At 36.9% G+C, this 26,021-nt stretch overlaps 1 protein-coding gene across 1 annotated transcript in view; it reads right to left on the bottom strand.

Moving 5' to 3' along the window:
- LOC143243660 (uncharacterized) overlaps positions 1-24,854 on the bottom strand; it is a 95,672-nt gene extending 70,818 nt beyond the window's left edge. The window contains exons 1-7 of the mRNA XM_076487291.1: positions 24,851-24,854; positions 20,496-20,551; positions 16,592-16,808; positions 12,934-13,116; positions 12,090-12,367; positions 10,578-10,881; positions 9,126-9,388 (exon numbers count right to left, since the gene is read on the bottom strand). Of these exons, the coding sequence (XP_076343406.1) occupies positions 9,126-9,388; positions 10,578-10,881; positions 12,090-12,367; positions 12,934-13,116; positions 16,592-16,808; positions 20,496-20,551; positions 24,851-24,854 (1,305 nt within the window). The remainder of the gene's footprint in view (positions 1-9,125; positions 9,389-10,577; positions 10,882-12,089; positions 12,368-12,933; positions 13,117-16,591; positions 16,809-20,495; positions 20,552-24,850) is intronic.
- Between the last annotated feature and the right edge of the window lie 1,167 nt (positions 24,855-26,021).

Below are 26,021 nucleotides of genomic sequence, written 5' to 3'. Positions count from 1 at the left end.
CCACAACAAGTTAAACATTCTGTCGTTACGATATGCTCATGTCCACAACAAGTTAAACATTCTGTCGTTACGACATGCTCATGTCCACAACAAGTTAAACATTCTGTCGTTACGATATGCTCATGTCCACAACAAGTTAAACATTCTGTCGTTACGATATGCTCATGTGCACAACAAGTTAAACATTCTGTCGTTACGATATGCTCATGTCCACAACAAGTTAAACATTCTGTCGTTACGATATGCTCATGTCCACAACAAGTTAAACATTCTGTCGTTACATGCTCATGTCCACAACAAGTTAAACATTCTGTCGTTACGATATGCTCATGTCCACAACAAGTTAAACATTCTGTCGTTACGATATGCTCATGTCCACAACAAGTTAAACATTCTGTCGTTACGATATGCTCATGTCCACAACAAGTTAAACATTCTGTCGTTACGATACGCTCATGTCCACAACAAGTTAAACATTCTGTCGTTACGATATGCTCATGTCACAACAAGTTAAACATTCTGTCGTTACGATATGCTCATGTCCACAACAAGTTAAACATTCTGTCGTTACGATATGCTCATGTCCACAACAAGTTAAACATTCTGTCGTTACGACATGCTCATGTCCACAACAAGTTAAACATTCTGTCGTTACGACATGCTCATGTCCACAACAAGTTAAACATTCTGTCGTTACGACATGCTCATGTCCACAACAAGTTAAACATTCTGTCGTTACGACATGCTCATGTCCACAACAAGTTAAACATTCTGTCGTTACGATATGCTCATGTCCACAACAAGTTAAACATTCTGTCGTTACATGCTCATGTCCACAACAAGTTAAACATTCTGTCGTTACGATATGCTCATGTCCACAACAAGTTAAACATTCTGTCGTTACGATATGCTCATGTCCACAACAAGTTAAACATTCTGTCGTTACATGCTCATGTCCACAACAAGTTAAACATTCTGTCGTTACGATATGCTCATGTCCACAACAAGTTAAACATTCTGTCGTTACGATATGCTCATGTCACAACAAATTAAACATTCTGCCGTTATGATACGCTCATGTCCACAACAAGTTAAACATTCTGTCGTTACGATATGCTCATGTCACAACAAGTTAAACATTCTGTCGTTACGATATGCTCATGTCCACAACAAGTTAAACATTCTGTCGTTACGATATGCTCATGTCCACAACAAGTTAAACATTCTGTCGTTACGACATGCTCATGTCCACAACAAGTTAAACATTCTGTCGTTACATGCTCATGTCCACAACAAGTTAAACATTCTGTCGTTACGATATGCTCATGTCCACAACAAGTTAAACATTCTGTCGTTACGATATGCTCATGCCCACAACAAGTTAAACATTCTGTCGTTACGATATGCTCATGTCCACAACAAGTTAAACATTCTGTCGTTACGATATGCTCATGTCCACAACAAGTTAAACATTCTGTCGTTACATGCTCATGCCCACAACAAGTTAAACATTCTGTCGTTACGATATGCTCATGTCACAACAAGTTAAACATTCTGTCGTTAAGATACGCTCATGTCCACAACAAGTTAAACATTCTGTCGTTACGATATGCTCATGTCCACAACAAGTTAAACATTCTGTCGTTACGACATGCTCATGTCCACAACAAGTTAAACATTCTGTCGTTACGACATGCTCATGTCCACAACAAGTTAAACATTCTGTTGTTACGACATGCTCATGTCCACAACAAGTTAAACATTCTGTGGTTACGATATCCTCATGTCCACAACAAGTTGCACATTCTGTCGTTACATGCTCATGTCCACAACAAGTTAAACATTCTGTCGTTACGATATGCTCATGTCCACAACAAGTTAAACATTCTGTCGTTACGATATGCTCATGTCCACAACAAGTTAAACATTCTGTCGTTACATGCTCATGTCCACAACAAGTTAAACATTCTGTCGTTACGATATGCTCATGTCACAACAAGTTAAACATTCTGTCGTTACGATATGCTCATGTACACAACAAGTTAAACATTCTGTCGTTACGACATGCTCATGTCCACAACAAGTTAAACATTCTGTCGTTACGACATGCTCATGTCACAACAAGTTAAACATTCTGTTGTTACGACATGCTCATGTCCACAACAAGTTAAACATTCTGTGGTTACGATATCCTCTTGTCCACAACAAGTTACACATTCTGTCGTTACATGCTCATGTCCACAACAAGTTAAACATTCTGTCGTTACGATATGCTCATGTCCACAACAAGTTAAACATTCTGTCGTTACGATATGCTCATGTCCACAACAAGTTAAACATTCTGTCGTTACGATATGCTCATGTGCACAAGTTAAACATTCTGTCGTTACGATATGCTCATGTCCACAACAAGTTAAACATTCTGTCGTTACGATATGCTCATGTCCACAACAAGTTAAACATTCTGTGGTTACATGCTCATGTCCACAACAAGTTAAACATTCTGTCGTTACGATATGCTCATGTCCACAACAAGTTAAACATTCTGTCGTTACGATATGCTCATGTCCACAACAAGTTAAACATTCTGTCGTTACGATATGCTCATGTCCACAACAAGTTAAACATTCTGTCGTTACGATACGCTCATGTCCACAACAAGTTAAACATTCTGTCGTTACGATATGCTCATGTCCACAACAAGTTAAACATTCTGTCGTTACGATATGCTCATGTCCACAACAAGTTAAACATTCTGTCGTTACGATATGCTCATGTCACAACAAGTTAAACATTCTGTCGTTACGACATGCTCATGTCCACAACAAGTTAAACATTCTGTCGTTACGACATGCTCATGTCCACAACAAGTTAAACATTCTGTCGTTACGACATGCTCATGTCCACAACAAGTTAAACATTCTGTCGTTACGACATGCTCATGTCCACAACAAGTTAAACATTCTGTCGTTACGATATGCTCATGTCCACAACAAGTTAAACATTCTGTCGTTACATGCTCATGTCCACAACAAGTTAAACATTCTGTCGTTACGATATGCTCATGTCCACAACAAGTTAAACATTCTGTCGTTACGATATGCTCATGTCCACAACAAGTTATACATTCTGTCGTTACATGCTCATGCCCACAACAAGTTAAACATTCTGTCGTTACGATATGCTCATGTCCACAACAAGTTAAACATTCTGTCGTTACGATATGCTCATGTCCACAACAAATTAAACATTCTGCCGTTATGATACGCTCATGTCCACAACAAGTTAAACATTCTGTCGTTACGATATGCTCATGTCCACAACAAGTTAAACATTCTGTCGTTACGATATGCTCATGTCCACAGCAAGTTAAACATTCTGTCGTTACGATATGCTCATGTCCACAACAAGTTAAACATTCTGTCGTTACGACATGCTCATGTCCACAACAAGTTAAACATTCTGTCGTTACATGCTCATGTCCACAACAAGTTAAACATTCTGTCGTTACGATATGCTCATGTCCACAACAAGTTAAACATTCTGTCGTTACGATATGCTCATGCCCACAACAAGTTAAACATTCTGTCGTTACGATATGCTCATGTCCACAACAAGTTAAACATTCTGTTGTTACGATATGCTCATGTCCACAACAAGTTAAACATTCTGTCGTTACGATATGCTCATGTGCACAAGTTAAACATTCTGCCGTTACGATATGCTCATGTCCACAACAAGTTAAACATTCTGTCGTTACGATATGCTCATGTCCACAACAAGTTATACATTCTGTCGTTACATGCTCATGCCCACAACAAGTTAAACATTCTGTCGTTACGATATGCTCATGTCCACAACAAGTTAAACATTCTGTCGTTAAGATACGCTCATGTCCACAACAAGTTAAACATTCTGTCGTTACGATATGCTCATGTCCACAACAAGTTAAACATTCTGTCGTTACGATATGCTCATGTCCACAACAAGTTAAACATTCTGTCGTTACGATATGCTCATGTCCACAACAAGTTAAACATTCTGTCGTTACGACATGCTCATGTCCACAACAAGTTAAACATTCTGTCGTTACATGCTCATGTCCACAACAAGTTAAACATTCTGTCGTTACGATATGCTCATGTCCACAACAAGTTAAACATTCTGTTGTTACGATATGCTCATGTCCACAACAAGTTAAACATTCTGTCGTTACGATATGCTCATGTGCACAAGTTAAACATTCTGCCGTTACGATATGCTCATGTCCACAACAAGTTAAACATTCTGTCGTTACGATATGCTCATGTCACAACAAGTTAAACATTCTGTCGTTACATGCTCATGTCCACAACAAGTTAAACATTCTGTCGTTACGATATGCTCATGTCCACAACAAGTTAAACATTCTGTCGTTACGATATGCTCATGTCCACAACAAGTTAAACATTCTGTCGTTACGATATGCTCATGTCCACAACAAGTTAAACATTCTGTCGTTACGATACGCTCATGTCCACAACAAGTTAAACATTCTGTCGTTACGATATGCTCATGTCCACAACAAGTTAAACATTCTGTCGTTACGATATGCTCATGTCCACAACAAGTTAAACATTCTGTCGTTACGATATGCTCATGTCCACAACAAGTTAAACATTCTGTCGTTACGACATGCTCATGTCCACAACAAGTTAAACATTCTGTCGTTACGACATGCTCATGTCCACAACAAGTTAAACATTCTGTCGTTACGACATGCTCATGTCCACAACAAGTTAAACATTCTGTCGTTACGACATGCTCATGTCACAACAAGTTAAACATTCTGTCGTTACGATATGCTCATGTCCACAACAAGTTAAACATTCTGTCGTTACATGCTCATGTCCACAACAAGTTAAACATTCTGTCGTTACGATATGCTCATGTCCACAACAAGTTAAACATTCTGTCGTTACGATATGCTCATGTCCACAACAAGTTAAACATTCTGTCGTTACGACATGCTCATGTCCACAACAAGTTAAACATTCTGTCGTTACATGCTCATGTCCACAACAAGTTAAACATTCTGTCGTTACGATATGCTCATGTCCACAACAAGTTAAACATTCTGTCGTTACGATATGCTCATGCCCACAACAAGTTAAACATTCTGTCGTTACGATATGCTCATGTCACAACAAGTTAAACATTCTGTCGTTACGATATGCTCATGTCCACAACAAGTTAAACATTCTGTCGTTACATGCTCATGCCCACAACAAGTTAAACATTCTGTCGTTACGATATGCTCATGTCCACAACAAGTTAAACATTCTGTCGTTAAGATACGCTCATGTCCACAACAAGTTAAACATTCTATCGTTACGATATGCTCATGTCCACAACAAGTTAAACATTCTGTCGTTACGACATGCTCATGTCCACAACAAGTTAAACATTCTGTCGTTACGACATGCTCATGTCCACAACAAGTTAAACATTCTGTTGTTACGACATGCTCATGTCCACAACAAGTTAAACATTCTGTCGTTACGATATCCTCATGTCCACAACAAGTTAAACATTCTGTCGTTACATGCTCATGTCCACAACAAGTTAAACATTCTGTCGTTACGATATGCTCATGTCCACAACAAGTTAAACATTCTGTCGTTACGATATGCTCATGTCCACAACAAGTTAAACATTCTGTCGTTACATGCTCATGTCCACAACAAGTTAAACATTCTGTCGTTACGATATGCTCATGTCCACAACAAGTTAAACATTCTGTCGTTACGATATGCTCATGTACACAACAAGTTAAACATTCTGTCGTTACGACATGCTCATGTCCACAACAAGTTAAACATTCTGTCGTTACGACATGCTCATGTCCACAACAAGTTAAACATTCTGTTGTTACGACATGCTCATGTCCACAACAAGTTAAACATTCTGTGGTTACGATATCCTCTTGTCCACAACAAGTTACACATTCTGTCGTTACATGCTCATGTCCACAACAAGTTAAACATTCTGTCGTTACGATATGCTCATGTCCACAACAAGTTAAACATTCTGTCGTTACGACATGCTCATGTCCACAACAAGTTAAACATTCTGTTGTTACGATATGCTCATGTCCACAACAAGTTAAACATTCTGTCGTTACGATATGCTCATGTGCACAAGTTAAACATTCTGCCGTTACGATATGCTCATGTCCACAACAAGTTAAACATTCTGTCGTTACGATATGCTCATGTCCACAACAAGTTAAACGTTCTGTGGTTACATGCTCATGTCCACAACAAGTTAAACATTCTGTCGTTACGATATGCTCATGTCCACAACAAGTTAAACATTCTGTCGTTACGATATGCTCATGTCCACAACAAGTTAAACATTCTGTCGTTACGATATGCTCATGTCCACAACAAGTTAAACATTCTGTCGTTACGATACGCTCATGTCCACAACAAGTTAAACATTCTGTCGTTACGATATGCTCATGTCCACAACAAGTTAAACATTCTGTCGTTACGATATGCTCATGTCCACAACAAGTTAAACATTCTGTCGTTACGATATGCTCATGTCCACAACAAGTTAAACATTCTGTCGTTACGACATGCTCATGTCCACAACAAGTTAAACATTCTGTCGTTACGACATGCTCATGTCCACAACAAGTTAAACATTCTGTCGTTACGACATGCTCATGTCCACAACAAGTTAAACATTCTGTCGTTACGACATGCTCATGTCCACAACAAGTTAAACATTCTGTCGTTACGATATGCTCATGTCCACAACAAGTTAAACATTCTGTCGTTACATGCTCATGTCCACAACAAGTTAAACATTCTGTCGTTACGATATGCTCATGTCACAACAAGTTAAACATTCTGTCGTTACGATATGCTCATGTCCACAACAAGTTAAACATTCTGTCGTTACATGCTCATGCCCACAACAAGTTAAACATTCTGTCGTTACGATATGCTCATGTCACAACAAGTTAAACATTCTGTCGTTACGATATGCTCATGTCCACAACAAATTAAACATTCTGCCGTTATGATACGCTCATGTCCACAACAAGTTAAACATTCTGTCGTTACGATATGCTCATGTCACAACAAGTTAAACATTCTGTCGTTACGATATGCTCATGTCCACAACAAGTTAAACATTCTGTCGTTACGATATGCTCATGTCCACAACAAGTTAAACATTCTGTCGTTACGACATGCTCATGTCCACAACAAGTTAAACATTCTGTCGTTACATGCTCATGTCCACAACAAGTTAAACATTCTGTCGTTACGATATGCTCATGTCCACAACAAGTTAAACATTCTGTCGTTACGATATGCTCATGTCCACAACAAGTTAAACATTCTGTCGTTACGATATGCTCATGTCCACAACAAGTTAAACATTCTGTCGTTACGATATGCTCATGTCCACAACAAGTTAAACATTCTGTCGTTACATGCTCATGCCCACAACAAGTTAAACATTCTGTCGTTACGATATGCTCATGTCCACAACAAGTTAAACATTCTGTCGTTAAGATACGCTCATGTCCACAACAAGTTAAACATTCTGTCGTTACGATATGCTCATGTCCACAACAAGTTAAACATTCTGTCGTTACGATATGCTCATGTCCACAACAAGTTAAACATTCTGTCGTTACGATATGCTCATGTCCACAACAAGTTAAACATTCTGTCGTTACGACATGCTCATGTCCACAACAAGTTAAACATTCTGTCGTTACATGCTCATGTCACAACAAGTTAAACATTCTGTCGTTACGATATGCTCATGTCCACAACAAGTTAAACATTCTGTCGTTACAATATGCTCATGCCCACAACAAGTTAAACATTCTGTCGTTACGATATGCTCATGTCCACAACAAGTTAAACATTCTGTCGTTACGATATGCTCATGTCCACAACAAGTTAAACATTCTGTCGTTAAGATATGCTCATGTCCACAACAAGTTAAACATTCTGTCGTTACGATATGCTCATGTCCACAACAAGTTAAACATTCTGTCGTTACGATATGCTCATGTCCACAACAAGTTAAACATTCTGTCGTTACGACATGCTCATGTCCACAACAAGTTAAACATTCTGTCGTTACGACATGCTCATGTCCACAACAAGTTAAACATTCTGTTGTTACGACATGCTCATGTCCACAACAAGTTAAACATTCTGTGGTTTCGATATCCTCATGTCCACAACAAGTTACACATTCTGTCGTTACATGCTCATGTCCACAACAAGTTAAACATTCTGTCGTTACGATATGCTCATGTCCACAACAAGTTAAACATTCTGTCGTTACGATATGCTCATGTCCACAACAAGTTAAACATTCTGTCGTTACATGCTCATGTTCACAACAAGTTAAACATTCTGTCGTTACGATATGCTCATGTCCACAACAAGTTAAACATTCTGTCGTTACGATATGCTCATGTACACAACAAGTTAAACATTCTGTCGTTACGACATGCTCATGTCCACAACAAGTTAAACTTTCTGTCGTTACGACATGCTCATGTCCACAACAAGTTAAACATTCTGTTGTTACGACATGCTCATGTCCACAACAAGTTAAACATTCTGTGGTTACGATATCCTCTTGTCCACAACAAGTTACACATTCTGTCGTTACATGCTCATGTCCACAACAAGTTAAACATTTTGTCGTTACGACATGCTCATGTCCACAACAAGTTAAACATTCTGTTGTTACGATATGCTCATGTCCACAACAAGTTAAACATTCTGTCGTTACGATATGCTCATGTGCACAAGTTAAACATTCTGCCGTTACGATATGCTCATGTCCACAACAAGTTAAACATTCTGTCGTTACGACATGCTCATGTCCACAACAAGTTAAACATTCTGCCGTTACGATATGCTCATGTCCACAAAAAGTTAATAAACACAATTGACAACTCCTATATCACGTTATCTAAATTTTAAAGAACTAATTTTGTAACAGAGGTAATTTAACTTTTGTCTTGAAATAAATAAAGGTATGATTGTCCATTATCTACTTCAACACAAGAACTTGCTCCAAACTTCTGTTGTTTTTACCTCATTAATAGGAGTGGTGTTGTTGAGCCAAACTAAGCAGGATGCATTATGTCTTAGGACATATGGTGCCTGAATGTTATACTTTATGATGAGGCTCCAGAGAAATAACTTATGTTCCAACATATTCATGTAGTTTGCTACCTCCGCACTATTATTCTTACATTGTTCTACTGCTGACTGGAGGTTGTTACTAGGCGACAAAATCATAAAACAATGTCTGGTTATCGCTCCTGGGGTTGAATCAGTACACTGGAAGGAGGAATCTTTAAAAAATATATAAATTCAATAAAACTGTTAGCACGATCCTCTCAACGAACTTTGGTCTCAGATCAAGTCATTCTTAGCTTAGGATTAATCTTACCTAAAACATTACATGTAACTTTTAGACTGAAATGAACAACATGTTACAGCAAGACAACTTTGTTGCCAAAACTTGCAGAGATTAAAGTATTATTTTTTGTCTGTTGTTTGAGTAACGCATCAAAATTATAAACAGTGATGTAACAGACGAAGATTCTTTTAAACAAAACTACCTTTATAGTCTTTAGAATACTTTTCTGCCCCTTTGTTTGTAATTAAGAACAAAGCTACTCATTGGGCTATCGAGACCTGGTTTCCAGTGTTGTGAATATTCAGGCATAAACCTTTGCCATTGGGGACTTTTTTGTGCTGATATGTGACTAGCTTCACTATCTTATTGACGCTGTCTATGTAGTGCTGATATGTGACTTGCTTCACTATCTTATTGACGCTGTCTATGTAGTGCTGATATGTGACTAGCTTCACTATCTTATTGACGCTGTCTATGTAGTGCTGAGATGTGACTAGTCTCACTATCTTATTGACGCTGTCTATGTAGTGCTGATATGTGACTAGCTTCACTATTTTGTTGACGCTGTCTATGTAGTGCTGAGATGTGACTAGTCTCACTATCTTATTGACGCTGTCTATGTAGTGCTGATATGTGACTAGCTTCATTATCTTATTGACGCTGTCTACGTAGTGCTGATATGTGACTAGCTTCACTATCTTATTGACGCTGTCTATGTAGTGCTGATATGTGACTAGCTTCATTGCAATGTCTTTTTGTTATGAGGGGTTGAAAGGTTCTCATATTCTTTGTAATCACACTCTCTAGTTTTCTTCAATTTGTGGATGGAAGGTATTGTCTCATATTGGCTTAGTGTGTAATTTTGGAGTTTACTGCTACTGTAATCACTCTGCTCTGCTAGTTTTGCTACGTTCATCGAGAACGTCTTCGTTGAAAGTTTGTATTCTTTGGTTCTACATCATTCAACAATCTTGAATTGTACATGACAAAGATTACATTTATTTAAAATTAAACATTTTTTTCCAGAATACTAACAATACTTATTTTTTACTCTATATTTATTAAGATAAACGAGCCACATAAGCAAATGTGAAAACGACCACGTGATTTCTGTTTCTTACCTGTTAAACTTGATGTCAAGTTACTAGTTGGAGATACACTGGGTGATGTTAAGTTACTAGTTGGAGATACATTGGGTGATGTTAAGTTACTAGTTGGAGATACATTGGGTGATGTTAAGTTACTAGTTGGAGATACACTGGGTGATGTTAAGTTACTAGTTGGAGATACATTGGGTGATGTTAAGTTACTAGTTGGAGATACACTGGGTGATGTTACGTTACTTGTTGAAGACACATTCTTTAATGACGATTCATCTGGCTTCCAGAAATAACAAACAAAACCCTTTTTGTCATCACAGTTATTCTAGAAAGAAAGGGAACAAAAATTAAGTCACTTTGATCAAAGTTTGAAGAAATATTTGTTTCTTTTAGGATATTCGCACAAAGCTACGCAAGGGTTACCTACTCTGTCCCTAATTTTGAAAAAAAGAACGCAGCTGGGTAATAACACCTATTGCCGACTTCTGAGCTGTTCTAATTGAATAATAGGATTTGGCCTGTACTCTGATAATGCATCTGCGGCTTCAAAGATCAGAGGGCTATTTTATGGCAAAGGGACACAAACCTTAATATTTCTGAAGATGACCAGGGAGGTCGAAACGTTGTTCTCTCCTTATCAATAAAAGTGTTAATACCCATACCAGACGTTCTGAGATACAAACCGTAATCTGTTATATTCGCACTCCGACACGCTAATCCTTATTAGGCCCTTCTTGGCCTTGACGAAATGTTAGCGTGGGTTGAACACATATCAAGTTTCATGCTAAACTGCTGAGTTAGTTTCAAAATCTAAGAATTTTTAAAATTCTACTAGCAGTCTTCTTCAACATGGTGATACTTTAAATTTATTCATCAGTTTTTGTTGTTTTTGGTCACCTAAAGTATTGTTATTATTTACCAGTAAGTAAATAATTATTATATTAATTAATTTCCAATAAATGTCACTACTGTATTTTGCGAATTGAGGAACCGCACTACATCGTTTTAAAATACTCTTTTTACTAAGTTATAGCAGACGTTATTTAGGTATTTACACGTTTATCAATGCTCGCTTCTTTAGTTTTTGCAGATATTCCCTTATCTGATAATTGTTTTGAATATTTATAAAAATAAGAAGCAATTTGTCTGTTTTGAATTTCGCGCAAAGCTACACGAGGGTTATCTGTGCTAGCCGTCCCTAATTTAACAGTGTAAGACTAGAGGGAAGGTACCCGGTCATCACCACCCACCGCCAACTCTTGAGGTATTCTTTCACCAACGAATAGTGGGATTGACCGTAAAATTATAACAACCCCACGGCTGAAGAGATAAGCATGTTTGGTGTTACGGGGATTCGTACCTGCGACCCTCAGAATACGACTCGAGTGCCTTAATCACCTGGCCATGCCTGGTCTAGAAAAATGAGCTTTATTATAATAGATTTTGGTTAAAGAAACAGTTTCATGTATTCTGAAGTAACACTAAAGTAAATGGGTTCCAACAAGGTGTAAAGTGGGGTCGTTGTGACCTTACCGTTTCCTCGTAATGTCCTTCGTTAACCATCCAGAAGCAGGACGAACTGTCAGTCTTTAATTTCTTACCAAACCACACTGGGCCGCTAGTAACGTTGGAGATCAGCCTTCTTACAAATGTCTTCCTAGGCGTTAGGACGTCCTCACCAGGTAATTCAGCTTTTAAGTTCGAACAGTTACGCTCTGCTTCAATCAGGGTGGAAGAAGTGTTGAACACTTTGAAACAGGCGCTACCAGTAGCTTCTCTGTGCTCTATAAACCCGTTTATGCAAGTAGATCCTGTCGATAAACAAAAACAACAACAATAGAAAGCTTTAAACATCTCTCCGAGAGTTGTGGATACTGTTAAAATAAAGAACTTCTAACTTTTCATTGAAACGACACACTAAATAACACAACAATAATAATGTAGTGTCTGTTAGACTAACAAAGCTTTAACCAGTTAATTAAGACAATACAATGAGTAATCTAACAATAAGAACGTAGTATACTATTAGAATAATTAAATGTATTGTTAAGTTTGAAGGGTTTTAATCGATCAAGATGACACTACGTAAAACAACAATACGACGCGATATCTGTTAGATAATTAAAGCAACGCACTGATTAACGTAATAGTAAGAAAGTGGAGTGCTATTACCTCATTCGTTAGGTTAACAAAGCTCCAACTAATCAGAGGAAGACACGTGAGCAAAGCGGCAGTAACAAACAGCGTACTATTAAATCAAGAAAACGTAAACCAAAGATGAACACTAAGTTTTGGATGATTTAACAAGAATAACAATTGTATTTTTTTTTATTAAACAGTATGAAAAATTAAAATGGGTTAAACCCTTAATACTCACGTGGATAGGCACAAAACAGGGGTAGTTTTTCATTGTCACACAGAAATCGAGGATATACATTCGTCAGTGCTACCCCTCTCGGAGGATCACATGCTATGTTGTTGAAGTCACTATTCAACAACCCGTCAGGAAGTTTTCTCCCGTCAACATACCACATGTCCGAAGTTTTGGTCTGTATAACACCTGTGTCATTAGTGAAATAAAACGTACTCGGTTATTTTTAAATTAATTAATAACTCATATTGCTTGTGTTGTTTTTAGTTCCGCGCAAATCTACACGAGGGCTATCTGCGCTAGCCGTCCCTAATTTAGTAGTGGAAGACCAGGGGTAAGGCAGCTAGCTAGTCATCACTACCCATTGCCAACTCTTGGGCTAGTCTTTTATTAACGAATAGTGGGATTGACGGTATATTATAACGTCCCCACAGCTGAAAGCACATTTGGTGCGACCCTGCAACCCTTAAATTACGAGCGGAGCGCCTTAACCACCTGACCATACCGGGCCTAATAACTCATAACAAAAACATGAAGCTATAGTTTATTGTTAATAAGCGATAACTTGTGTGATTTATTACTAATCAAAGTTTAAATAAAGAAGTCCTACTGAGCAGCCATTATTACTTATTGCAATTTAGTGCGTCACAGAGTTACCTGATATGTTTCAGTAGTTACGTTTCTAACGAAATCCCACACTGCACCGTTATTTTAATATGTAAAGTTTCGGTTTTCGTGGTTGGTCTACGAGCTGTGTGCTTATGAACTGTTTATTATTCATATAAAATAAAATGAAATATTGAGCTAATTAAATTACGTTTTATTCAAAATAACTTGTGATTTTAACCTATTGAGAATTTCAAACAAACACTGAAACGTTACAATACGTCACAAAATAAATGTATTACTGTTATATACTTAAAATACGTTAAATGTGTATATATATATATATATTGAATGTGTGCTAATATGCTTTGTTAAATAACTTTAAGAGTGCTGTAGAAGTACTGTTTTTAACATCTAATGACGAATGAAAACAGCATTTGTAAATAGATGGGCGTTGCTTAATTGTTGACGTACCTTGTTGCAGATTAAATGTTACTAGTTTCGAGAACTGACGCTTCTAATCACGTTTCGCGCTTTCAGCTGTGTGCACGTTGTAAACTAGGCTATCAATCCCAGTTCAAAGATGTTGGTTGGCTGCATTTTTCCTGGTCAGTAGTTCTATACCTAAACCCTAGGGGCGCTAACCTAACTGTTTAGTTTAACTGCTGTAAGGTGTCGTTCAGGATGAATCTCCCATTTGTCCGTTTATATTATTTGGTTGTTTTTCTCTTTTCTTCCTGATAGTTCAGCGGTTAGTCTGAGGATTTGTAACCCTAAATATCTAGTTTCAGTACCCACAATGGACAGAGAAAAGATAGACCATTGTGTATCTCTGTGCTTAATTGGAAGCAAAACAAAAAATACAGTCAAAAGTTAGTGTTAATAAATGGAAATATGTTATTACACTTTATCAAGATTCTTGTCTGAAATGACTCAAGTAAAATTAGTAAAACTTATTACACATCGCTTAAGCAAGTTCACACAATAACAGCTGTTGTTTTGGAGTTTGATAATACAAATAAAGTCCGAATCACAACTCTGGTATTTCAGTCGGTTTGACGATTCATGGCGTTAACTGTTAAGCCTCGGCGGCACTGGATATAACGGATGCAGGATGGTTGCCATACCGTTATACTTTTTCTAAACTTTGACTTGTAACTTCTTAGAGTTGTATTACAATAAGTGGGCTATCTAATAAGTACACGCAATAGATTAAATTAAAATGTTCTAACTGGAAAAGCGGCTAATCCTGAAAATTTAGAACAACTTTTAGCCTTTAACAATAACAGATAAACGTTTAACTTAAAATGTAATGATGTGTATCATGTAGTAAGTGGAAGTAGTTCTGTAATTGCGGTTATCTAAATAAAATTACTTTTACCACAACTACACAGAAACTTGTTCGTTTCAAAATTCCACGCAAAGGTAACCACAGGTTGCATGGGTTTAACTGACCCTAAATTGTAGTGAGGGACTAGAGCAAGGAATCTCAAAATGTTTTTGTTGGGCGCCTTCTCCATTCCCCATTTTCCACACAAAATTCTCGCAAATATACACCCTCCAGTGGAACAGATAGCTCATTGTGTAGCTTTGTGTTTAACTTTAAACAAATATACACCCTCTAGTGGAACAGATAGCCCATTGTGTAGCTTTGTGTTTAACTTTAAACAAATATACACTCTCTAGTGGAACAGATAGCCCAATGTGTAGCTTTGTGTTTAACTTTAAACAAATATACACTCTCTAGTGGAACAGATAGCCCATTGTGTAGCTTTGTGTTTAACTTTAAACAAATATACACCCTCTAGTGGAACAGATAGCCCATTGTCTAGCTTTGTGTTTAACTTTAAACAAATATACACCCTCCAGTGGAACAGATAGCCCATTGTGTAGCTTTGTGTTTAACTTTAAACAAATATACACTCTCTAGTGGAACAGATAGCCCATTGTGTAGCTTTGTGTTTAACTTTAAACAAATATACACCCTCTAGTGGAACAGATAGCCCATTGTGTAGCTTTGTGTTTAACTTTAAACAAATATACACCCTCCAGTGGAACAGATAGCCCATTGTCTAGCTTTGTGTTTAACTTTAAACAAATATACACCCTTTAGTGGAACAGATAGCCCATTGTGTAGCTTTGTGTTTAACTTTAAACAAATATACACCATCTAGTCGAACAGATAGCCCATTGTGTAGCTTTGTGTTTAACTTTAAACAAATATACACCATCTAGTGGAACAGATAGCCCATTGTGTAGCTTTGTGTTTAACTTTAAACAAATATACACCCTCCAGTGGAACAGATAGCCCATTGTGTAGCTTTGTGTTTAACTTTAAACAAATATACACTCTCTAGTGGAACAGATAGCCCATTGTGTAGCTTTGTGTTTAACTTTAAACAAATACACACCCTCTAGTGGAACAGATAGCCCATTGTGTAGCTTTGTGTTTAACTTTAAACAAATACACACCCTCTAGTGGAACAGATAGCCCATTGTGTAGCTTTGTGTTTAACTTTAAACAAATATACACCCTCTAGTGGAACAGATAGCCCATTGTGTAGCTTTGTGTTTAACTTTAAACAAATATACACCCTCTAGTGGAACAGATAGCCCATTGTGTAGCTTTGTGTTTAACTTTAAACAAATATACACCCTCCAGTGGAACAGATAGCCCATTGTGTAGCTTTGTGTTTAACTTTAAACAAACAAGCAGCTATACTGTACAAACCATAAAATATTCTAAACTACAATACTTTTTTTTTTTATAATCTCACAGCTCTTTCTTTTACATTAGCTTTGCGAACTCTTTCTGGGTCTGGATCCCAATTTGAGAAAAGCTGGACAATTAGTAAAATCACACACCACCAACTTGTTGGCTACCATTATGTAAATAGTGAGGTTTAGTTGTCACTTTTGTAATACACACACTCAACTGCACGGTCCAGACACAGGTAAATTAGACCACGCGCGGCTCGTAAAAATATCTAGTGAGACAGCATGTACGTACCTAAACTTCATGCCTCGTAAAGAATAATTACTTATTGTGTGTTCTTACCAACCCATGCCTTGTAATCACGGTCACTAGGAAGCTTTGACCTCAACGTATTTATTAAATCGGCTGTTTTTGGCATCACCAGATCTCCCAGTCCAGCACCGCCATCTATCGCACACAGTCGTCTTGATTCATTGAAACTTCTGTTTTCACTTTGGAAAAACTTCACACACAGTCCATCAATAGCGTCGTAGCCAGCTTCACAGTCGGCGCCACCTGTCTGGTTGAATTAAAAACAATAATAAAATATTTTTTCAGCAATTAATAATAGCTGGGATGTTTTAACACATGTCTCTCTGTTCACCAAACACTCTACAGGACAGAATGAAATTAATTTCGCAATGGTTAAAGTTCACTCGACGACAACGAAATAAAATGATTGTTTTCATGAGAAAACTTGAAAAAATTTGACGATCGGAACTCTCGCTCTGCTCTTTTCTCTGAACCTTCGTTTGTGATGCTACCATATTATAACTTATCCCGGATGAGTCACAGATTTATTAGGTTATGTACGTTACGTATTAGGATTTCAAATATCTGGCAATTTTAATTAGAATTTAGAAGTTAATTAAATGTTAATTTGTGTCAAATGTATGATATTTGCCAACAAGATTGACACACACAGATTTTTCTTAAACAACTATATTTTAATATACAAACAATAACACAGTTTATAATAACGATTATTACAAATAAGGATTTATGTACACGTTTTACAAACAGTATTCAGTTTTCTATTTGGTTTGAAACTGAATTTTTCATCGACGGTCCAGCTTCGCAACGAGCGAATTAATTCTGAGTTGATATTGTTACAAATATCTTGACGAGTATACAACGCTAAAATAAGGGATTCGATTCCCCTCGGTGGGCTGAGCAGATAGCCCGATGTGGCTTTGCTATAAGAAAAAAATCACTTGACGAGAAAGCTAGCTAGCTCTATTCTTGGTTAGCCTCACGTGGTTTATAAGCTCACTTTTTACCGAGAAAGATATCTAGTGTCCTTGTAGAAATACTAATGTCCGAAGTTAATTCTCTGAAGTTCAACGGTTTATAATATTCGAAATCTATAAATGTTCCTGGTCAAATTCTGTAGTTTTCCGATTAATAAACTTTAATCACAATTACAGCTACCGAGGCTTGTAGCATACTGACTGTAGCTAAACAACGATATTAAACTGTCTTCTCGCGCCTTACGATAGCAAGCTTTAATACTCGTTAGGCGAGATCCTCGAAAATTCACTTGGCAATGACATTATAAGATACGCTAGTGCTTTCGTAAAACACATATTGTTGATTCTTGCACTCCAGAATCTTCTACAAATTTATAAAACAGGGGGACGTACGCAATATACATTTCAGAATAAACGCCATGTGCATCAAACTGGAACAAACGTAGATATTAAAATAAATATATAAGGGTAAATTCGTTACAGAGAAAGAAAAAATGAAAATGATGAATTATGGACGACATCAGCCAGAGTGTATTTTACATATAATATTATGATGTTATTTTTTATTGTATTATAGAGAAAGGATTTATTAAAAATTGCAATTAGTTTCAAATACATTTCTTAAATATAGACTAAAAACAGGGATATCCTAGGTTAAAGTGTAGTTGTCCCTAAGCGTAGTCGTCCCCAATTTAGTATTGTTGACCAGAGAAGAACATCCACTGAGATTATTGACCAGAGGAGGACAACCATTGAGGAGCACGAGCTACATATGCAACTACTCTTTAACTGGCACAGTTATAACACCCTATAGCATGTTCACTAGCATATTTTGGCTCAAACCTAGGGCTTAGAGGCCTGTAGCCTGATACGTTAATCATTATAATTTATATTAATTTCCGATCATTTTACAAGTTATATATATATATATATATATTCCCCCTGCTAGTTCAGTGGTGAGTCTACGGATTTCCAACGCTAAAATCAGGGGTTCGATTCCTCTCGGTGAGCTCATCAGAAAAAGGCCCAATGTGGCTTTGCTATACAAAAACACACACATATATATATATATATATCACATTTCTCTGTGCTATATTAATGGCGTTCATGTTATTATTCGACTCTGCACAGCCTTGAGTAGTTAAATAGTAGTTAGAAACAATGTTAAATTTTATCATTTGTACATAAATTTCAATCGTATAATTCTGAAGTGAGAATGTCTATATCACAGCACGCAAAATAATTCAGTTAAAATAAGGTAGAAACAAAGCTATAGTTTCATTAAGGTGTTAGGATTTGGGTGCTAAAACCCACAGTGTCACAGATTACAGTATCACTGATCGCCTATAATTACTTTAGGTCATGATAGTTAACCCTATATGGCATAAAATATGACATTATCAAAGAGTCGTATTCCCAAATAGGGATTCGCATAATAGTGCTAGAAGTATTGAAATTCACAAATGATAATTACATTTAATATGGACATTTGTAATAACAGCAACACTACGTCTGTGTACGCCCGTGAGCTACAAAGTTGCCTTTGCAAATGTTAAGTCTGCGCAGTTGAGTCTGTGAAATAAATGCACCGGTTCTATAAATTTGTTTGAGAGCAAAGCCACAATAAGCTTTTTGCTGTGTCCATCATGGGAGTCAAGCATTATAATTTAGCATTGTTAGACTGTATACTTACCAATGTTCCATCGAAAATGCCTATTGTTTTTAAACGCATGTTTTGGTGTGTTTTTCGTGATTAGTTTGTTTGTTTGTTTTGAATTTCGCACAAAGCTACTCGAGGGCTATCTGTGCTAACCGTCCCTAGTTTAGCAGTGTGAGACTAACGGAAGGCAGCTAGTCAACACCATTCACCGCCAACTCTTTGGCTACTCTTTACCAACGAATAGTGGGATTGACCGAAAATTATAACGCCCCTACGGCTGAAAGGGCGAGCATTTTTGGCGCGAAAGGGATGCGAACCCGCGACCCTCAGATTACAAGTCGCACGCTTTAACACGCTTGGCCATGCCGGGCCGCGTGATTAGTTAATTTAATTTTTTTTTCGTTGAGTTTTTATCAAATACATTGAACCTGCTGCGAAGTTTGGTTTGGTTTCTTTTGAATTTCATGCATAGCTACGAGGGCTATCTGCGCTATCCGTCCATAATTTTGCAGTTTAAGACTAGAGGGAAGGCAGCTAGTCATCACCATCCACCGCCAACTCTTGGGCTACTCTTTTACCAACGAATGGTGGGATTGACCGTCACGTTATAACGTGCCCACGACTGAAAGGGCGAGCATGTTTGGTGCGACGGGGATTCGAACCCGCGACCCTCGGATTACGAGTCGAGTGCCTTCACCACCTGGCCATGCCGGGCCGTGCTGCGAAGTTTTACTGGTTTTGAGAATTTGGTAAATTTCCGATTAAACTGAAAATTACTTTTAATCAAGACAGAATTCAACGTACCGAGGTCAATGCAGAAACGAAAAGTGACAAGACACTCCAGAAAGTTACACAGTGGTTCATCTTCTGTTCAGAATTTGTCTTCTACACAGCAGCGGTCATCAAGAAAGTTATTCGGAAGAGCTGTTTTAAAATGCTGATAAAATTAATCTACAGTAAAGCAATTTATAGAAATTGCGTATCTCACGGAAATATTATTTTAAACACCAATTTGTTACTTTGTTTACCATAGAAACATTTTCTGTTAGACGGTTTCATGTTTGGAAAACGGCTCTTTCGAAATATCTTGAAATTGCCAGTTTTTCTTGTTAAGCAATTAGACGTTGTATATTCAAATTAACGACAGTTAATCACAAACAACGTTCGTGACATCTCATCCATTTTAAACACTACCATCCAGAACCTTCCAATGAAACTTCTATCTAACGAAACAATAATGAACGTTGTTGTGTTTGGACTACACGATAAGCGTCTCTGTACTAGTTGTATTACCTACCATTAACTTGTCTGGTTTGACTTTAATTATCACATAAAGCAAGAGCTGTTTTAAACCTGCACGAAATTTAAAAAAAAAAACAACAATTTTATGAATCTTCGGTTTGCATACAGAATGATGTTTATATACGTGCTCTTAATGGTTCTAGAAAAACTAAATGTATGTTAATAAATATAAAGGTACAATCGAAGACAGAATCTTTTGATACGCAAGTGAACACATTGAAATATCTATTGTGTGTTTTGGAGAAAAATACATGACCGAATCAGAAAGATAACAACAATAAAACATATTTTTTGAATGATACAATAGTGTGTTAAGTTCAGTTGTAGAAATATATATATATCTATATAAACTATTAGACTATCAATTTTCAACCTTCATATGGAATGAGCATCTATACGGTTCAGATATAATCACATATACGATGTGCATGCTTCATATTTTGAGCATTATAAGAGTGACAGTCAATCCCACTATTGAATTAAGAATACCCTGTAGGAATCGAATACTGCTGATTGGTTATATTTCCTCTGATCAGCTGTTTTAGACTTTAAATGGAGATGTATTGAGCCTTATTGTCACCTAACAGTTTAATTCACGTGTTTCGTAAGCTATCGGACCCGGCATGGCCAGGTGGGTTAAGGCGTTAGGCTCGTAATCTGATTCGCTGGTTCGAATCCTGGTCGCACCAAACATGCTTGCCCTTTCAGCCGTGGGGCGTTATAATGTAACGGTCAATCCCACTATTCGTTGGTAAAAAGTAGCCCAAGAGTTAGCGGTGGGTGGTGATGACTAGCTGCCTTCCTCTAGTCTTACACTGCAAAATTAGAGACGGCTAGCGCAGATAGCGCTCGAGTAGCTTTGTGCGAAATTCAAAAACAAACAAACTCTAGATCTCCAACTGATTCATCCATCTTAAAAACTATTCGTTAGTAAAAGAGCAGCCCAAGAGTAGGCGGGGGATGATGATGACTAGCTGCCTTCCCTCTACTTTTACACTGCACAACTAGGGACGACTAGCGCAAATAGTCCTCGTGTAGCTTTGAGCAAAATTCAAAAACATAACAAAACAAACAGAATCTAATAAACTCGTCATATAGCCTACTGTCACCTACTACTGGACAAACCAGTAGCTCGACATTGTGTTAGTTTCACATTAAAATTATATATATGTAAAATATAATTAGTACTGTATATTTTCTCAGCAGCTAAAGAACTATTTGTGACAATAAAAATATGTTTATAGAGAACGGTGCACTATTTAAGTATCTGCTTTAAAATAAGCAATACTTTATGTCCATTTTGTGTCACTTATGTGCTTACATTTCTTGTTTTAAATGTGGATACAAGTTGTGTCACTGATGTACTCACATTTCTTACCCAGGGTTCGACTTCCCGCAGTGGAAACAGTTTATAGCCCAATGTGGTTCGTAAATCTTTTAAGCTTCCCATTGAATATTCGAAATTAACATTTGAAGTCGTCCATCTGGAAACCTTCCCACGAAACATTCCATAAGTTACTGCTTAGATCATTTTATTTATTACACCGTGACATTGGAGATTTTATTATTGTTCTATTCAATGATACTTCATCTTTCTTTGTAGGTACTTCCACAACCGCGTGTTGTTAATAAATCCCAAACGATTTGATGTGGCATCATATGAAAGTGGAAACAAAGGCCTACACAAAATAAACAAACGAATGTATTCTTTAAAATTAAATAATGAATAACACATTTCACTGAATCCGTAGAAGAATTCCAAAATAATCGACAAATTGTTAGTTGGAGGCGAAACCGTTAGAAGTTATAGAGAAATGAAAATTTTAACATTTTTATTCACTAATCACATGAAATAAATGTCATAAAATGACAAAATATCGATTCTAAGAAATTTTCATTTAAAGTAGAATAATTAACGTCCATAATTTGCTGCAAAATTTGAAGCGCATAAAATTGTAATTGGCCAAAAATATCCTAGAATAGATATGAAAAGCCATGTTTCCGACGCTAATTTAGGATTAAGTAATGTTTGTAGTACAACAATGTTGGAAAATGGATCATTCACGCAAAATTCTGCGACACCGAAAAGAATCTGAAAATAGTGTTTCATTTTATATATTTAATATTATAATTTGGATGTTTGCTAGAGACATCTGTGGGTCATATTACGACAATAAAATCGAAAAATTTAATAATGTTGGCCTAAAACACCTAAAAACCTTCCCATAAGGTTTGAAGTCAAAGTTTCAAGAAAATACAAGGCTTAGAGAAGCATTAAAACACAGTTTTTGGCTAGTAGAGTAGATCGGTCAGTATACTTTCGTTTAAACCATAAAACTGAACAAGTAGGTTTAATCTGCTTGTTAGGTTTATGTAGTTAGCCTAGTTTGCAAGCGTAAAAATTATGTTAAAGACTATAACGTAATAGAAAATTATAAAACAAAAACTAATACGTTATCATTACATGGATTGGAAACTGAATTATTTAAACACATAACTTCAAAAAACAAGCCAACGAAAAATAACAAGAATGGGATTACAAAACTGAAAATGGTTTGAATTTCGCACAAAGCTACTCGAGGGCTATCTGTGCTAGCCGTCGCTAATTTAGCAGTGTAAGACTAGAGGGAAGGCAGCTAGTCATCACCACCCACCGCCAACACTCTTTTACCAACGAATAGTGGGATTGACTATAACGTTATAACGCCCCCACGGCTGAAAGAGCGAGCATGTTTGGTGCTATGGGGATTCGAACCCGCGACCCTCAGATTACGAGTCGCACGCCTTAACACGCTTGGCCATGCCTGGCCTGTTTTAGTAGATATGCAAACTACTATATACATATATATATTTATATACTTGTGTAAATTCGTGGTTAATGAAAGGTTATCTTAGGACTGAAAAGTTACTTCCCTTATATGTAATTCTAAACATGCCAATAAAACTGTAAAATACAAAATGTGAAACCTCAAACTTCTTTGTGCCTCCGCATAAACCCACTTCCAATTTAGGGACAGTTTGTGCAAAGTCATTGAGTGCTTTGCACAGAGAGCAATAAACAAGCAAATAAACAATAAACATGTTAAAATGACACCACCATTCTTTTAGTTAAAAAATCACAATGTCATCATTACACTAGCGACTTTGTTTTACAAAGAAATGTGTTTAAATTGTCTTTATGTTACAATATTAAAGTTAGTGTTTTATATTTTTTTGAAATGGCTTCACTTTGTGAAGCAGTGCTTGTTGATTTTCTGTTGAGCACATGGTTACGTAATAAGCTATTTGTGTTGTGCCTATGACGGGTATCTAATTCAGGTTTTAACGATACAAGCCTTCAGACTTACCACTGAGTCACTCGTGGTGGGACGGAGTGGTCTCTTAGTTTTGTGGATTTTAATAGAAAGTTAATACAAGCATATTAATAAGTGTTTAAATATTTTTCTTGTTGTTTTTATTTGACGCAAAGCTACTCGAGGGCTATCTGCGCTAGCTGTCCCTAATTTAGCAGTGTAAGACTAGAGGGAAGCCAGTTAGTCATCACCACCCACCGCCAACACTCTTTTACCAACGAATAGTGATATTGACTGTCACATTATAACGCCTCCAGGGCTGAAAGGGCGAGCATGTTTGGCGCGGCGGGGATTCCAACCTGCGACCCTAGGATTACGAGTCGAGTGCCTTAACCACCTAGCCAGACCAAGAGGAACGTGAAAGAAAATGTAAAATACCAAGAGTTAAGAGACAGAAACTTAAGATCAAGTGAAGATAAAGAGACATAACATTTAGTGAATAACTAAAATAAAACGAAATATAATTGAAGACAACATTGATAAAGTTATCGGAAATAAATAAATAAATGTATAAAATGAAACCAGCCACACTTCCGGTATTTGCTTAAGAGCTACGAGTTAAATCACAATCAACTATAAAAGGGAACTTATGTGATCTACACCAATCGGCAATACTGTTGTACCACCTATATGTACACAAGTTTAAGTATTTAGAACACATATATCATTATTTTAAAATGACACAGTTATAAGTTGTTATGTGCACTGGGCTTTTGAAATGACAATTGAAACAATGAAAAATGTTTCAATAATGTTTATATCAAAATACTAATACCAATGACTTAGAGGCCAAAAGCATGGCAGGTCAAATACCACTTAATTTCAGGGCTTCTGTGCAGCATAAGCATTTTAAAATTGTTTAAGTAATAGTTTTTTGAAGGTTTCTGAGAACCCTCAATTAGATTCCTCTTGTCTCGCCGATTCGAAATGCCATAACAGAACAAACAATGCTTTATTTACTGCAGTTGACAAACTGTAGGCATCTTTTGGCACTTACCCATTTTATTTATATTACAGCTTTATTTGACAACTGTGCACACTGGAAGTTAAAGGTGCATCTATATGATATAACTACGATCAAGTAAAGTAGTAAAACAATCAGAAATAAATCGGTAATTAAAGAGTATTCAGTAAGCTTATGATTTTAGTGTTAGTATTGGAGTTTATTGCATCAATTTTACCACTTAGATACTCGGTGAGTTTCAAGTTGTATATTGATCAAAGTTAAGCAAAATTCAAAAATGTTATGTTTTAAATTAGGCCTAGAGTAAACTTGGCTAAAGCGTACGTTGGAAACTATTTCACTGTTGTTGTGTGTACTGAGCTTGGCATTATTTTTAACATATAACAGTTGGCGCTCTGCTCGAAATATAAATTATATTCCCTTCTTTAAAAAATCAGATACATTCTTGCCTCCAAAGGTGCAAATCTCGCGCCCTCTACGATTCAGCGCACCACTTGCATTACACTTTATAACACAAATTTTGTTCCTGGATAGTACGTGTGTTATTTCTTAATTGCTTATGTTGTAAAAGTACAGAAAATGGCCATTATTCCCTTCAAACTTTGCTCTTGTGACCTGGATAATGAAATTAACCTATTTTCTATGTAAAAAAGCAACAAATTGCACATTTTCATTTACATAAGGTCTGAATAAGACAACAAGTGAATCAAAATTTACATGTATTTATATTAAAGTTATACAAAAATGTTTAGATGTGAGTAGGTTTTCGAAATTTGCGACTGTAATGTAAATCAGGCCCCAAATATAGTCTTCCATTAATATAGTCTCCCATCCTGTTTTCGTTATACACTCCTTGGTAGCGGCGTTCAAAGTCCAGTATATCTTAGTGGAAGCGCTCGCCTTGCTTTCTATGTATGCTGCCATGTTCTCCTTAAATTTGTCAAGATGAGCGTCAAGGATGTGGACTTTCAGGAACATCCTGCAGCCCATTTTGCAGTAGTTTTCACCAGAGCCTTAACCATTTCCACATAATTTTCGGCCTTGTGACTGATCGCCAAGGAGCTCCTAACTACTGCGACAATGCTACTGAGCTTCTTGGATAATTCTATGCACTCCAGGATCTTCGTTATTTGTGCCTCAGACAGCTTGGGGAAGAGGAAGTCTTGAAGGCTGCCGATTCCTTATCAAGAGCTAGTGACAAATT

Source organism: Tachypleus tridentatus, unplaced genomic scaffold (genome assembly GCF_004210375.1).
Source record: "Tachypleus tridentatus isolate NWPU-2018 unplaced genomic scaffold, ASM421037v1 Hic_cluster_7, whole genome shotgun sequence".
In the NCBI taxonomy this organism is placed as follows: domain Eukaryota; kingdom Metazoa; phylum Arthropoda; class Merostomata; order Xiphosura; family Limulidae; genus Tachypleus; species Tachypleus tridentatus.
Note: the sequence above shows the minus strand (reverse complement) of the source record. Positions and strands in the feature narration are given on the sequence as shown.